This window comes from Triticum dicoccoides, chromosome 3B (genome assembly GCF_002162155.2).
Source record: "Triticum dicoccoides isolate Atlit2015 ecotype Zavitan chromosome 3B, WEW_v2.0, whole genome shotgun sequence".
Taxonomy (NCBI): domain Eukaryota; kingdom Viridiplantae; phylum Streptophyta; class Magnoliopsida; order Poales; family Poaceae; genus Triticum; species Triticum dicoccoides.
The window spans coordinates 623,989,616-624,003,464 of NC_041385.1; the positions used below are offsets into that span (position 1 = coordinate 623,989,616).

The 13,849-nt window shown below is 43.1% G+C and overlaps 1 protein-coding gene across 1 annotated transcript; it reads left to right on the plus strand.

The window, feature by feature from the left end:
- Nucleotides 1-8,023: 8,023 nt before the first annotated feature.
- On the plus strand, nucleotides 8,024-13,073 carry LOC119277484 (cyclin-dependent kinase 11.2-like). The gene is made up of 8 exons (XM_037558765.1): nucleotides 8,024-8,539; nucleotides 8,917-9,540; nucleotides 9,982-10,288; nucleotides 10,374-10,653; nucleotides 10,912-11,019; nucleotides 11,501-11,779; nucleotides 12,216-12,359; nucleotides 12,499-13,073. Exons 1-8 carry the CDS (start codon nucleotides 8,269-8,271, stop codon nucleotides 12,670-12,672), a joined length of 2,187 nt encoding a protein of 728 aa, XP_037414662.1. The 5' UTR covers nucleotides 8,024-8,268; the 3' UTR covers nucleotides 12,673-13,073.
- The last annotated feature ends 776 nt before the right edge of the window (nucleotides 13,074-13,849 follow it).

Below are 13,849 nucleotides of genomic sequence, written 5' to 3' on the forward strand. Positions count from 1 at the left end.
GTAATAAAAGAAGTAGCACCACATCTAAACGGCACATCACGCTCCTCCTCCGTACTGAAGTAGGAGTAGATGGCGAACCTCGTTCGTTGAATTGCATATTGACGTCGTTCGGGTTCGCGTAGTGACGGGGGCGGCTTTGCTTGTGATGAACTGCTGTTGGGAGCTCCCTTTTGCTTCAGAATCTCGTGGAACCTCGGCTTCTAGCATCCGAGGACTGTAGCTTGCGGACCAACCTACGTACCCCAAAAGTGATCGCAGGCTCGGGACCGGCCTAAAAATTGGTTCGCATTTTTATGCGCCCGGCCGGGAATAGATTCTCTCCCGCCTCTCCAACTATCCAAAGAGTACTCAGAGAGGTCGGCACACTAATTGGACGCGATGGGCTTGATCACAGCAGAGTACGTGAGTAGTACTGCTTTCACTTGATTCTTTCCTACGAACTTTCTCAGGGCCAAGCTATTTAGGTCTCCTTTTCCACATTCTCTGAAATAATATGCACGCGTATACTACCGGGAACCATGAATGGGTGCAATCGGCTATGCCTTGACGAGCACTCGTGCTTTCCGTCATCACACGTACGCTTCGGCGCCAAATTAAGCTGAGTTGGTTTCTCCTCTCCGGGTTCTCTCAAGCCATTCATTCTAGTACCGGCGTGTTGTCGATTCCCGTGCTAGCTAGTGCAATAATTATGGTGCTTCCAACGCATCGTTTGGTCCTTTGGAGATCTATCTATCTATCAGATTTGATGAAGCTGGGGCGATCTGAAAAGAACTTTCACATAACCACCGCGGCCGCTAATTATATCTTTTGGCCGTCTTGTCTGTGGAAGGTGCGCCTAACACTGCCGAGATCACGATTTCATGGTCCGTGCTTTAACTTTTTGTTCCGTAGCTAGCCTGTTGTAGTGTTTATTATACTACCTCCGTCCTGATTTATTGGGGCCCAAAGACCAAATCTGCAGGACCAAGGCACCTTGTAGGCAGTTTTGAGCTTTAAATCCAGCCAATTAACAAGCTAGGATTACACGCATAGATTAATCACCCTCCAATCAGCTAGCCTGCGTGCATGCAGCAACAACGCACACCCCCGCACGCGTGGCCATGCCCAATCAGGATGCAACGTCCTCAGTTAATTCTATCGACACATACGTAGGGAATAGCAATCGGCCTTATAAAAATGGACAGCGCTTCGTTGCTCTATGGCCTTAAAATCCCGGACGGAGGTACTCCCTCCGTCTCAGTTTACAAGTCCTACGCGTATATCTAGGTTGTCAATTTGACCACCCTAATATAAACTATATAACACAAAAATTATATCTTTTGAAAATAGAACATCTGAAGTTTATATTGGTATATTTTTTGTAATATATGACTTGTATTAGATTAGTCAAATAGACGACCTAGGGGTACGCGCATGCCCTGTAAACTGAGACAGAGGTAGTAGTAGTACTTAGGCTGGTCATAGTGGGAGTAAGATAGGTAGTAACTTAGATGCCACATAAGCAAAAATGATGAGGTGACAAGTAGTTAATGAGGAGAGAGGCAAATAGAGTAACATAATATGTTACCATCACATAGCGCTTCCCAATGCAAAATGAGTCTATAAAATAATAAATGAAGGCATCTATGTTACCACATATACGACACTACCCACTATGAAGGTAGTAATATAGATTAGTAACATGCATGTTACTAGTCTAAGTTACTCTCCACTATGACCAGCCTTATATAAATCCTTGTTGTTCGGGGTTCAAGCAATCTAAAATTGGGCTGATATCCCTAGCTAGATGGCTGACGATCTAGAATGTTAGCCATCATTATGTACGGTGTATCTACAATACAGTAGTAGGAGTACGTACTTGTTTTGCCAACCGACAATTAATGGCTAATGTATGGTACAGTCATCATGAGAGACCGACGCTCCTCCGCTTTGCATGATAATACTACCAACACGTTGACAGCTTCATTAAGTAGTACACGTACACAGTACACGTTGGCATCTCCATCTGATGAGTGATGAACCTAGCTAGCTAGCCTCCTGAGCAAGCACCGGAAAACCACTGTAGGGCAGCAGTGGTAAAACTAACAGTAGACGAGAGGGGCAGCTGCTGCTAGAGAACAAAGCGTGACCATGCAGCATGTCAGTTTTTAACTCGCGCCGATACCACCACAGCTAGTCAATGAGAGAGCCACCACCAGGCAGGAATAGTATGGGCTACTATACTCCTACTGCTCGGTACTTGTACCGGCAGGCAGGGCTGCCAAGTGCCAACAACACAAGGCAAACGACAAAGCGGAGGGGCATGCAGAGACAGGCACAGCAACGGGAGGACATCCCCACGGCCTGTCCCGGGCCAGGTAGAGGTAGCTGGTCGCCATCACAGTGCAGACGCAACTACTCCCGTGTACTACCACCGTGCTGGTGCTAGGAGCACGAGTGACCGGTGCGGAGTGCCCCTTGGCGCGTCTAGGCCACTAGTACTACGTGGTCAGGTCAGTGGTGGTGCCGGCCGTGGCTGGCCGGCGCAGGGGATCCCCACAGCCAGCGGGCAATCACGAAAAGGTATCGTCGAGGCCCAGGGGTGGGGATGGTGGACCCTTCACTGGGGAGCGGTGAGTGAGGTGTGAAGGACGGAGCTGGTAAGGGCATGGCCAATGCTCCAGCTTGGACCAGTGCTCCGCAGGAACACGTGGGACTAGCAGATGATGTGGAGGAGAATGAAAAAAAGACAGCTGCTTGCCGAGCGAGACGGGCTCTTGCAGAAGAGTCTGCTTCCTCACTGTAATAAAGTGTTAAAAAGGCAAAAAGTGGGAAGGAAAGGATGAAAGAGAAGGACAAGACTGTGTACAGGTGAGAAAAGCAAGGGCTGTGGAAAAGACGCGGGCCCCTGAGGACATGTTGCTTCCATTGGATAGGTATGCATATACGGTGGTCTCGCAGAAAAAAAGTCATACGTGGAGGTTGAAACCACACCATACCAGTGCTACCATTGCTCATGCCCTAATAATGTCAGTGTCGCCCGCCCGCGCGCGCGCACCGTGGGAGCACGGGAGGAGCTGGACGTGGAGATACGGTGACGTCGGCGAGAGCGGAGTGGACTCCCCACGTCCCCGACCACCACCAACCCCGCGCGCGAGCGCGATTGCCAAGGGAAGCGGGCGGCGGAAAGAGCGCCGGGGCGCGCGCGGCCGGCCCCGGCGTGTGGCGCGCGCGCGGCCCCGCCACGCCGGTTTGGCAGCAAGGAGCGGGCTGATTGAAAAGCCAAAAAGGGTGCACTGACGACTCCCTTCCCCGCCCCACACGCCGCGGAACTGTGCGCGGGCAAAGAATTCGCATGTGAGACCCCGCCCCCTCCGGTCTGCGATCAGTTCCTTGGGTTTGAACTGTTTTTTGTAATGGCAGCAGCTCATTCCAATCTTTCTGGGGATTTGCATGCTCAAGCCCATCGTCACCTCCTCTCACATGCCATCTAATCTTCGAGCAAATTCATCTACTTTCTACGAAGACTGCCTCCATCCTTCTGCTTGCTTCAGTGCTTCTAGTCGTCATTAGGTGGTCTACGGATCAGGCTGTATTTTTTATTATTTCTGGTGTTCGTCGCACTGCCATGATTGAAGATGAATAGATCAAAAGTTTTCTCGCAAAAAAAAACTATGAGTAAGAGTGCCAACGCGGCGGACAACATTACTACCGGCGTGAGAAAGTACTCATTAAATAAAAGGAAACAATCCAACTCAAAAAAGGAAACAGTCCAACTCAAAAAAGGAAACAATAGAACTAAGCCACACATATGTTCATACAAAAAACATTTTGCATATCCCCTTTGTTTTCATTTACTTCACATATTAGCTTTGTCATAAGTCAAATTTTACAAAGTTGGTTAAGTTTATAGAAAATAATTTGAATATTTATAATAATAAACAGTAGAATATATGATGTGATAATATATTCAGTAACAGATCTGATTGTATTGATTTGATATTGTAGGTGTTAATTTTTTTTCTCTAAACACGATCAAAGTTTAGAAAGTTTGACTTAAGACAAATCTAATATACAAAGTACATAAAAATAGAGGGAGTATGGCACACATTTTTTATTGATGTTATCGCGATCTACCTCCAAAATGTAAAGGCACACCCAGATCGAGTGTGTGATTTCGGGAACAAAGAGTATTTTTTAATTTTTAGAAAAATCTAATAAGAACATTCAAGTTCCTTTTCTGCTTGTAAAAAATTATGGGAAAAATATGTTGTTTGCTTGCGTCAAAACAACATATTACTGTTATATTTGCTACTTTAGTGTCACAATTTATCTTTTATCCTGGTCTTAAATATTCTTTTTATATTACAAGCACACGGTGAACATGAAAGGCTACATGTGTTTTTTCTTTGAAGTATTTAAATTTATTAACAAATGTACTATTTACCCCATAACCAAATGGACCAATAGCCATTTCTCTCAGTCCTCTATCATCTTTACTCTTTTGTGAAGCTCCAAAGGTTACAAATGAGAGTTTTGTTTGGAATATAAGAGGTTTTGGTGGGGATGTAAAACCGAGATACTCAAGGGCGTGAAAAAGTAGTTTTTCTATGATCACAGGAAACTATGAGGCAGAACTTTACTAGAACCGACCAGCAATTTTGCCATCATACCACATCTAGGGGTAAATCCATGCGGGAGAGGGATATTATTAGGTGTTGGGTTAACTATACAATCCTTGATGTGATATTTCAAGAAGATGGGGGTTACTACATCAAGATGGAGATCTGGAGTTGGTTTATGGAGAGGTCCAGAGTTTTACAATAGAGTGTTAATCCTATTTCGATAGGGAAGATATACATAATTAGGAAGAGAAAAATAAGCTAGGCACCCCTGAGTCTGGGAGTTTTATTTTCAATGATATCTTGGAACAAGTAGGGTTGGGAGAAATTACTATGAATGGTAGACATAATACTTTAGGGAACAATTTGCAAAATCCTACTTTTGAAAACTAGATAGGATCTTGTGTTGCACTGACTGGGAGGAGAATTATCCCCTAGCAACAGTTATTGTTTAGATTAGAGAGAATTTTGATCATACCCAATTGTTTCTAGACACTGGGGTGATGTTCCAAAAATGATCTAATTTTTAGGCTTGAAAATTCATGGTTCCTGAGAGAAGGTATCCAGAAAATTGTCTATTATACTGGCTGGAGCCAACTATATGTAGGGATCCAATACAGATAAATGGCAAATATAACTAAGAAGGTTCATGGAAAAATTCAAAAGGATGTAATCAAAATATGAATGTTTGATATAGAAATTAGACAAAAAAGATATCCTAGTTAAATTAGACAACATTTGTAACCACTGTGATGTGTATGGGGTGACTAATGATACAATACAAGGGTAGAAATATCTGAGAACACAATTAGACAGACTTATGAAACAAGAAGAATTGAAATGGAAACAAGGACTAAAATTAAAGAAATCCTTGAAGGAGACAATAATACTAGTTTTTCATGCTAAAGCCAATGGAAGGTGCATGAAAAATAGGATCACTTATCTACATCAAGAAGACTGTCACACCCCTAGAGAAGCTGATTACTTATATTAACTTTTTTATAAGAATCTCTTTGGACACCGTGAGGTTTCTAGTATATCTTTAGATATATAGAATAGAGGATCCTAAAACAACCCCTAGAGAAGTTGCAGACAAATTAACTGCATAGTTCTCTTTGGAAGGGGTTAAATCTTCGGGTGTTCAGTATAGCTCACAATAAATCTCCTGGGCTCATGGTCTTACTGAAAAATTATATCGACACTTTTGGGATTTGGTTAAGTTTGATTTAAAAGCCTTGTTTGGTGATTTCCATGCGGGCAAACCAGATATTTCTAGAATCGATTACGGGATTATTACCTTGGTTCCTAAGACCAAGGATGCTGATAAATACAAAAGTATATATCTATTTGCCTGCTTAATGTTAGTTTCAAACTTTTTACTAAAGTACACATGAAAATATTAAATGGGGTAGGTCACGAGGTTATTTCACCCATCCAGACTGCTTTTATAAAATGCAGATTCATTATGGAGTTGTTTTTACTTTACATGAAGCTTTAAATAGCATACATACAAAAAAACTGAGTGCTTTGATTTTCAAAGTTATTTTTTAAAAGGCCCTATGACAAGGTCAAGTGGCCTTGTGATGCACATGCTAAAAAAAGGTGTTCCTGATAAATTGATATATTAGATTATGTATAATATATGGGGGGGGGGGGGATGCAGGAATTAAATTTAATGATAATATAGGAGCTTACTATCCCACGCATAAGGGTAAGGAGAATCTCTATCTTCTTTGTTCTTTGACTTGGTTGCAGATGATTTGGCCATGCTTGTGGACAAAGCTAAAAGAAGTGGTTTAGTTAAAGGAGTGCTTGAAGAAAACATTGGTGATGGTGTTAATATGTTGTAGTACACAAATGTTACTATCTTTCTCCTACATGATAACTATGATAGTGCTCATGATTTGAAATTCATACTACGCATGTTTGAACAGATGTTTGGGTTAAAATCATTTTCACAAGAGTGAGGTTTCCCTCTTTGGCGATGCTAATAATAAGGCAGATACTTGTGTTACTATTTTTACTTGCCCTATAAGATCTCTCCCCATGAGATACATAGGCTTACATGTTGACGAGAAAAGAATCTCTAACTACTTACTACTTAAAAACAATGTAAGGTTCCATCTCACGTATTTTTTCTCCCCATCACCTCTTCATCCATCCTCCCACGTACGACCTTACGGCCTTACCCTTCCTTACTACTTTCTTGATGTTACATGCTTCCGTGGGGGAATGGATTGGTAAAAGAGGACATCAAGTACCATTTTAATTTAGGTAGTATGGTTTGTTTCCATCGCAAAGAGAAATTGTTAGTACTCGAACTTCAAGAAGATGAGGGCATTTTACATGATTTTTTCAGTATCTCACCGTGAAAGCGACCTCATCAGTTGTATCATCCCCAATGTGGATCGCAAGAACCTGAGATATTTCCATATTGGGATGCTAAAGCAGATCTCGGAGTAGATGATCAACTGCGTCCCCTTTGGACGAAGCTCCCAAACTTGCAGAATTACAACATACATCACACAGTAATATGCATGCAGGGGGGCAGTTGCCCCCCCCCCCCCGCGGTCACTTCACCATGTTGTATTTATCCAATAGTTGTTTATGGTTGAGTAGATGTATCTTATTATCATCATTTGCATCATGTAATAAAATATACATGGTATGTTAAGGCATTATTTGCTAATTAAAATTATGTTTTAAATGTTTATACCTTTATAATGATTTTCATGACATGTGATATATACCGATGAAAATATTTATTTTACTATGTTATAGTTGTTAGGTTAATTGTACCTCATTCTTACTAGGGCCTCCATAATACTAGGGTCGCCCCTGATAAATAGCTATAACCCATCACCTATTTTTCCTAGATATACCACCATGCTATATCAGCAAGCCATGTATTTGTGTATATCCATATAGCGTTGTCATGCCACATTATTGTTTTTGCGTGCTCTCATGGACACGGTACGTGCTGGGCGCTTGGAGCATACCTATATAGTCCATCTTTCACTGTTTTTAATATGTATAAATGATACTCTTTTAGCTGCAATTTTATTTTCTCTCTTTTATACATGATTTTGTTATATGTTTCATATATTTTTAAAATGTTCATAAAGTGCATACCAAAAAATAATTTTACATTTTATTTCCACATTAGATATAATTGCTTATGTAGCACCTAATAATGCATTTATTTTAAGAAGATGACCACAGCGACTTGCGAGGTCCTCGGTGATCTAAAACGTCTTATATTACTTTACAGAGGAGTAAGTCTCATTTGGCCGTTTCAGGTTTTTGTCATTTGCTCGGGGAAAATCCAAATTAGATGAGCATTTGTGTAAAACCACTCCACCAGAGGGGCTGAAAGGCGATTAAGGCAGCCATTTATGCTTACGCACACGCGCCCCTGGTGATCCTATGCGGCCTCGTGTTCTCCCCTCCTCTCTCTTTCCTCTGACTTCGTCGCCTCCTTCCTTCTCCAGTCCTCGCCTCCTCCTCGTCCTCTCCTCCCCCGCACTGACCCGACCCGACCTGACTCGCTCGCTTCGCTTGCAAGTTCCAATGGCGACGCAACTGCTTACCTCACCGCGCGCGCCACGCGCCTGAGCACCAACCGTCCGTCATCGCCCCCGCCCCGCGCGCCCTGGACGAAAATAACATGGCCGCGCCGGGCCTGGACGAGGTCATGGCCTTCCTCACCGACCACGGCTTCGCCAGCACCGCCTCCGCCCTCCTGGACGACGTGCTGGGCCGCGCCGCGGACGGGGAGCCCGGGCCCGCCGCCGCATTAGATCCCCAGCTCCCGCCCCTCCGTATGTCGGTCTCCGCCTCCGGCGCCGGCGCCGGCCTGCCGCCGCCTGCGAGCCCCGGCTCCAGCTCCGGCTCGGCGTCCTCCTCCGCCTTCGTCAGCATGCGCTCATCGCCCTCAGGTAGTCACGGCGTAAGTCCTTTTTCCGTTTCCGTTAAACCCCCCTCCTCCTGGCCCCTCTCTGTTTCCGACGCTGGCGGTTGCGCTTTGCCCCGCGGAATCTCGATCTCTGCGCTGATATTTCGGTGGCTTTGAGAACAATTCGAAGCCTCTGGTTCAACCCAGACATCTTTCTTCTTGGACAATTTTCTCGTACTATAAAGAATTGAAATTGATCCGGGGGACTGGTTAAACCCCTCCCTCTGTTCGGTTCATCACCAATGCCTGTCACAAAATTCTACCGTCTCCCCGCCTAGTTGTGTGCTTGCTTCTCCGAATTTTAAGGTGTTCTCTCATAATTCTCACCCAGAATTTCATTCTTTTTCTTTCGGGGATCAGGCCTGCTGAATCCATATGGTGTGTGGTCGTCGCAGCACTCGCTGTCGGACGCGTCGTCATCTGAGATGGAGTTCGGCACAGCACGCCAGTACGACACCACCGACCTCTTCTTCCAGGAAGGCTGGCTCTACGACGACCACATCTTCCATACAAAGCCGAAGTCTGACGATGGTGGCAGAGACAAAGAAGAGGACAAGTTTGTTCTTGGCGCTCACGGCGGCTTAGGACCGGCAGAAACGTTCGTGCTTGGCCCTGGCGACTACTGCCGCCATGAACACGCCGGGAATGACGGCTGTGAGGGGTGCGCTGAGGTTTACACCTGCTCGTCACCGCTCTGCGGTTGCTGTGCCGGGGGACTCAAGAATTTTGAGGAGCTCAAGCTGGTCCGAAATTCTAGCTCTGCTGTGTATGGGAGGTATAAGATCATGGATGACCAGACGGAGATACTAGATGAGTGTGGCCCGGATGTGTTTCAGATGAAGCAGAGTGGGGATGCTGTGCTTGAGTGCGATTTGCCAACAAATTCTGGGCAAGTAGACGAACGTATGGAGCTGAATGTTGTGGAGAAGGAGCTTCAAATGCTCAGTTCATTTGATACTTACGATGATGCTGAAATTGCTGCAAGTAAGTATTAGTAGTCCATTTGTTTGCAACTCTATGGTACTAGTATAATGTAAAATTTCTTTGCTTCAATCACTTGTGCTAGTGAAGATAATTTGAAATTGTTTAGTGGATCTAATGTAGTGGGTGAGGGGAATAGATTACAACATTTAAAAGGCTGGGTATGCTCAGATTTCCAGGTTGGTAAAGACCTGAATCTCTGCTGCCATTTTGCAAATATACAAGGAGGGTAAATGCTATACTATCAAGTGACAGCCATTCTCAGTAGCATTTTCAGAGCTGCAAATAATCAAGGAGCAAATTTTGTTGCTGTCCAATGCTTATAAGAAGCAACGTATGGGTCATGCACTGCCCGTTATCCACTTTACTGTCTGATAAAGGTTTTGGTTTGTTTGCTTGCTGTTTGTTTCAGTTCTAATTTCAAACGCTTAACGTCTTGCATAGGTCCAGTACGGGTACGCCATGCCACCGACAACGTAGAGTTGGATGATGATGCTGAAAACAATCTAAAAAGCAGCAGTGAAAAAGAATATTTGAAAGAGAGTTATAGCTTGCATCCTTTCCCTGAGACTGATGATTATGATGACACCTACGAGTTTGGAGATGTTGGGCCATTGAATACAGATGTTCAGAAATCTGCTACACTTATAGCTGAGAAAGAAGATCCAGAGTTAAATATTGATCAGGCCGTCTCTAATTTCCATCAAGAATACGAGGTATTTGAATTGAGAATTGTCCACCGCAAGAACAGGTTCACATCAAATCTTTTTTCTTTCTTTCTTTGGTTGTTGTTAAAGAAGTAATACATATGCTCATATAGTATGCATCCATTGCAGAACTGGCTTTGAAGCAAACAAAGATTTTCCCATTGTCTTGAATTCAGTCATAGCAGGAAGATATTATGTTACTGAATATCTTGGCTCGGCTGCATTCAGCAAGGTTGTCCAAGCACATGATCTTCAGACAGGAATAGATATTTGCCTAAAAATAATAAAAAATGATAAGGATTTCTTCGATCAGAGTTTGGATGAGATAAAACTGCTGAAGTTTGTGAATAAATATGATCCATCAGATGAGCATCATGTACTGCGGCTCTATGACTACTTCTATCATCAGGTATACTCACTTGAGGGAGGAGCAGTTGGCTAAGATACCCCTTTTCTGTTAATTCCATACTGCAAACTACTTGATTGTTTGAAATATAAGAAGATATTTAAGGGACTTGGTCCTTGTGAATATCTCAAAGGATGTACTGTAGCAACATGCTTCATTTGCTTGTAGGCATGCTTTTGATTGTCGATCCTAGTAAACATTTTTCCTTTCGCATTCTACCTTGCATAATGCTGATTGCTGACAGTAAACAAATATTGGCAGGAACATCTTTTCATTGTCACTGAATTACTGCGAGCAAATCTGTATGAGTTTCAGAAATATAACCAGGATTCTGGTGGTGACTTGTACTTTACATTTCCTAGGATACAGGTATGTTGAATTGCCATTTACTAGATATTCTGTATTACTGTGTTAATATCTGAGAATCCCTTAGTGCAATAATTATGCATGCACATAGCTATTTACATGTCACTTGTACCAGTGGCGGTGGCAGGATCCGAAGTCTGTGATGTCGTTTCAAATCTGTGATGTCAAATACATGTGTTTTCACCAATTTTATATAAAAAATTACATGATTTCTACTTGTGTACAAAGGATTTGCCAAAAACCTGTGTAGTCAATTGACCACACTCCTCTCAACGTGGCTTCGCCACTGACTTGTACGGCCCACCTTATTTGTTGGCATATTGTGTTTAAAACTTAAACTTAAAATATGTATAGTTGCTGGACCCTAACTTATTGTTTTCGTAAAATGATACAGTTGTTTATACGATTAACAGATTGAGCACAGTTATAATTCACTCATGAAAGTTAGAAGTTCTGGTGAAACAAAATTGTCCCTTTCTTTCAGGCAATTGCTCGCCAATGCTTAGAAGCTTTGTTATATTTGCACCATTTAAGGATCATTCATTGTGACCTAAAGCCAGAGAATATCCTTATCAAGAGCTACAGCAGGTGTGAAATTAAGGTCATCGATCTTGGAAGTAGTTGCTTCTTGACAGACAGCTTATGCCTGTATGTCCAGTCACGTTCTTATCGAGCTCCCGAGGTCATTCTGGGACTGCCATATGATCAGAGGATTGACATTTGGTCTCTTGGTTGCATCCTTGCTGAACTGTACACTGGTGAAGTAAGTAGTTCTTTTGCTGAGTTGATAATTTGAATTTTGTACTTAGATTAAGATCTTAGCTATGATAAGCACATAATGGTCGATGGTTGGTCATATCAGTAGATTGGTCTTATGGAGATTGCAATACATGGACTTCATAGTATGTTAGCGTGTTCATATTCTTTATCGTTCGAATATATGTTAATCTGTGGCTCTTCAAAACTAGAGTGAGTAAAATAGAGCTTGAAAATCCATGGAAATATATAGCTCCAACCAGAGATGTATATGGTAGGTGTTTTTGTTTCTGTCTTGGAGGACGTGGATAGTCTTTTGTCTTCTATAACCTCAACTCACACTAACAAAAAGCACAATGGTGTGCTTCTAGTTGTTTTTACCATTTAAAAGTAGCAAACCATCTGCTCATAAAACTCATAATGTTGACTCTTACACATGACAGGTACTATTTCCTAATGAACCAGTGTCCATGATGCTTGCCCGAATGATCGGGATGATTGGTCCAATAGACATGGAAATGTTAGAGTTGGGACAGGAGACACATAAATATTTCACCGATGATTATGGCCTTTTCACCAAGAATGAGGTACACTTCACTTCCGGTTTGCTGTTTCAAGCCCCTATCAGTCATATGCATTAAGATTATTCGATAACCACTCCGATCTTAATAACGTAGATAGTAAACACTAAAAAAGCTTGGACTTACCTTCCTTATCTGTATCCAGGAGACGGGTCAATTAGAGCATTTGCTCCCAGAGAAGTCCTCTTTGCGACATCACTTGCGATGCCCTGATCCGCAGTTTGTGGATTTTCTATCTTATCTGCTGCAAATAAACCCCAGGAAGAGACCAACAGCCAGCGAAGCGTTAGAGCATCCGTGGCTTTCATCCGAGTACTAATCTGGTGCCAGCCACTCCTTTCTTCTGCTTCAGGGGTGATTTGCTCACGTTATAAGGATGAGGTTTCGGTACTCCTTTTGTGAAGCCTTCTTTTGAAAACTCGTAAAAAAAAGAGTGGTTTTCTGAGAGTTCCATGTGGCATGAAACGTTCTGTTTCCTTGAGGCGTAGAGGGTCTTGCCCTTTTGGCTGCAGTATTTGCTGAACTAGCCTGTGGCGCGGTTTCTTTGTTGGTGTCTTTCAGTTCAGGGCAATTCTCGGGGTGGAAGCCCTGCTGATTCATGCGTGTATGTAAACATGAGAAAATTTTCCATGTGTGTCTGTACAGCTGAAACTTACACTTGTAACCTATGTGATTCATCAGTACACATTTAAGATACAAAAATAATTGTCCAGTGTTTGATAAGGACATCTTCAATGCCGTGCATCAAATCGGAAACACCAAACATTGGCAGACAGTGGTAGTGGAGCCGCCCATCAACATGGTGAACCAAATGTCCGCTCCAGGTCTGGCCTCCTCCACCTACATAGATCAATAGCAATTTAGCAAATGTATAACTAGATACAAACATATGCAACCACAACTAAAAAGCATGGGATCAACAAGTTTTTACATCCAACTGATCCAAAAAGAGCTGAGGATGCAAAAAGATGTCAAGTTTTGCCTCCCAGTTCAGCTGTCCGTGTCAAATTCTTCACTCTTCGGCCGGCTCCTCCAAAGCATCCGCGTAGCGCTCCAACAGGCAAGCATGATATGCTTGCACAATCTTTGTCACATGGGAGCAAAGTACGACATCTTCATGGTCAACATCTTGGCATCAATCTTCTTCTCTTGGAACTTGATCTTCTTAGTTTGCGCCTCCATGAACTTCTCAAACCTCTCGGTCTTCTTTTCCTCCTTTGCATCATTGCACTTGACACATGCCTCCTCCTTTGCCATGATGTCCTCGAACCTCTTCGTCATCTTGGCCGCCGCCCCTTTTCTCTTCTCCTTCTCCCCTCCTCCTACTTTTTTGCCCCAGTTCCTACCCATCATTTGCTCGGAGCAAGGACTCCTTTGTTGGAACACTATTTATCTACATTAGGCATGCTGCGGTCTTGACAGAATTGACAACACCATTAAGCCACTTGAGGTGCATATTCAACTACAACCAACAATGTATGAAAAGGAAGTGCTTC

Bases quoted from the DNA above. Each gene is read 5' to 3' on its own strand.
- LOC119277484 (XM_037558765.1), top strand. From the start codon at position 8,269: ATGGCCGCGCCGGGCCTGGACGAGGTCATGGCCTTCCTCACCGACCAC. The intron at 8,540-8,916 runs GTAGTCACGGCG...TTCGGGGATCAG, and splicing joins CATGCGCTCATCGCCCTCAG to GCCTGCTGAATCCATATGGT. The intron at 10,289-10,373 runs GTTCACATCAAA...CATCCATTGCAG, and splicing joins ATTGTCCACCGCAAGAACAG to AACTGGCTTTGAAGCAAACA.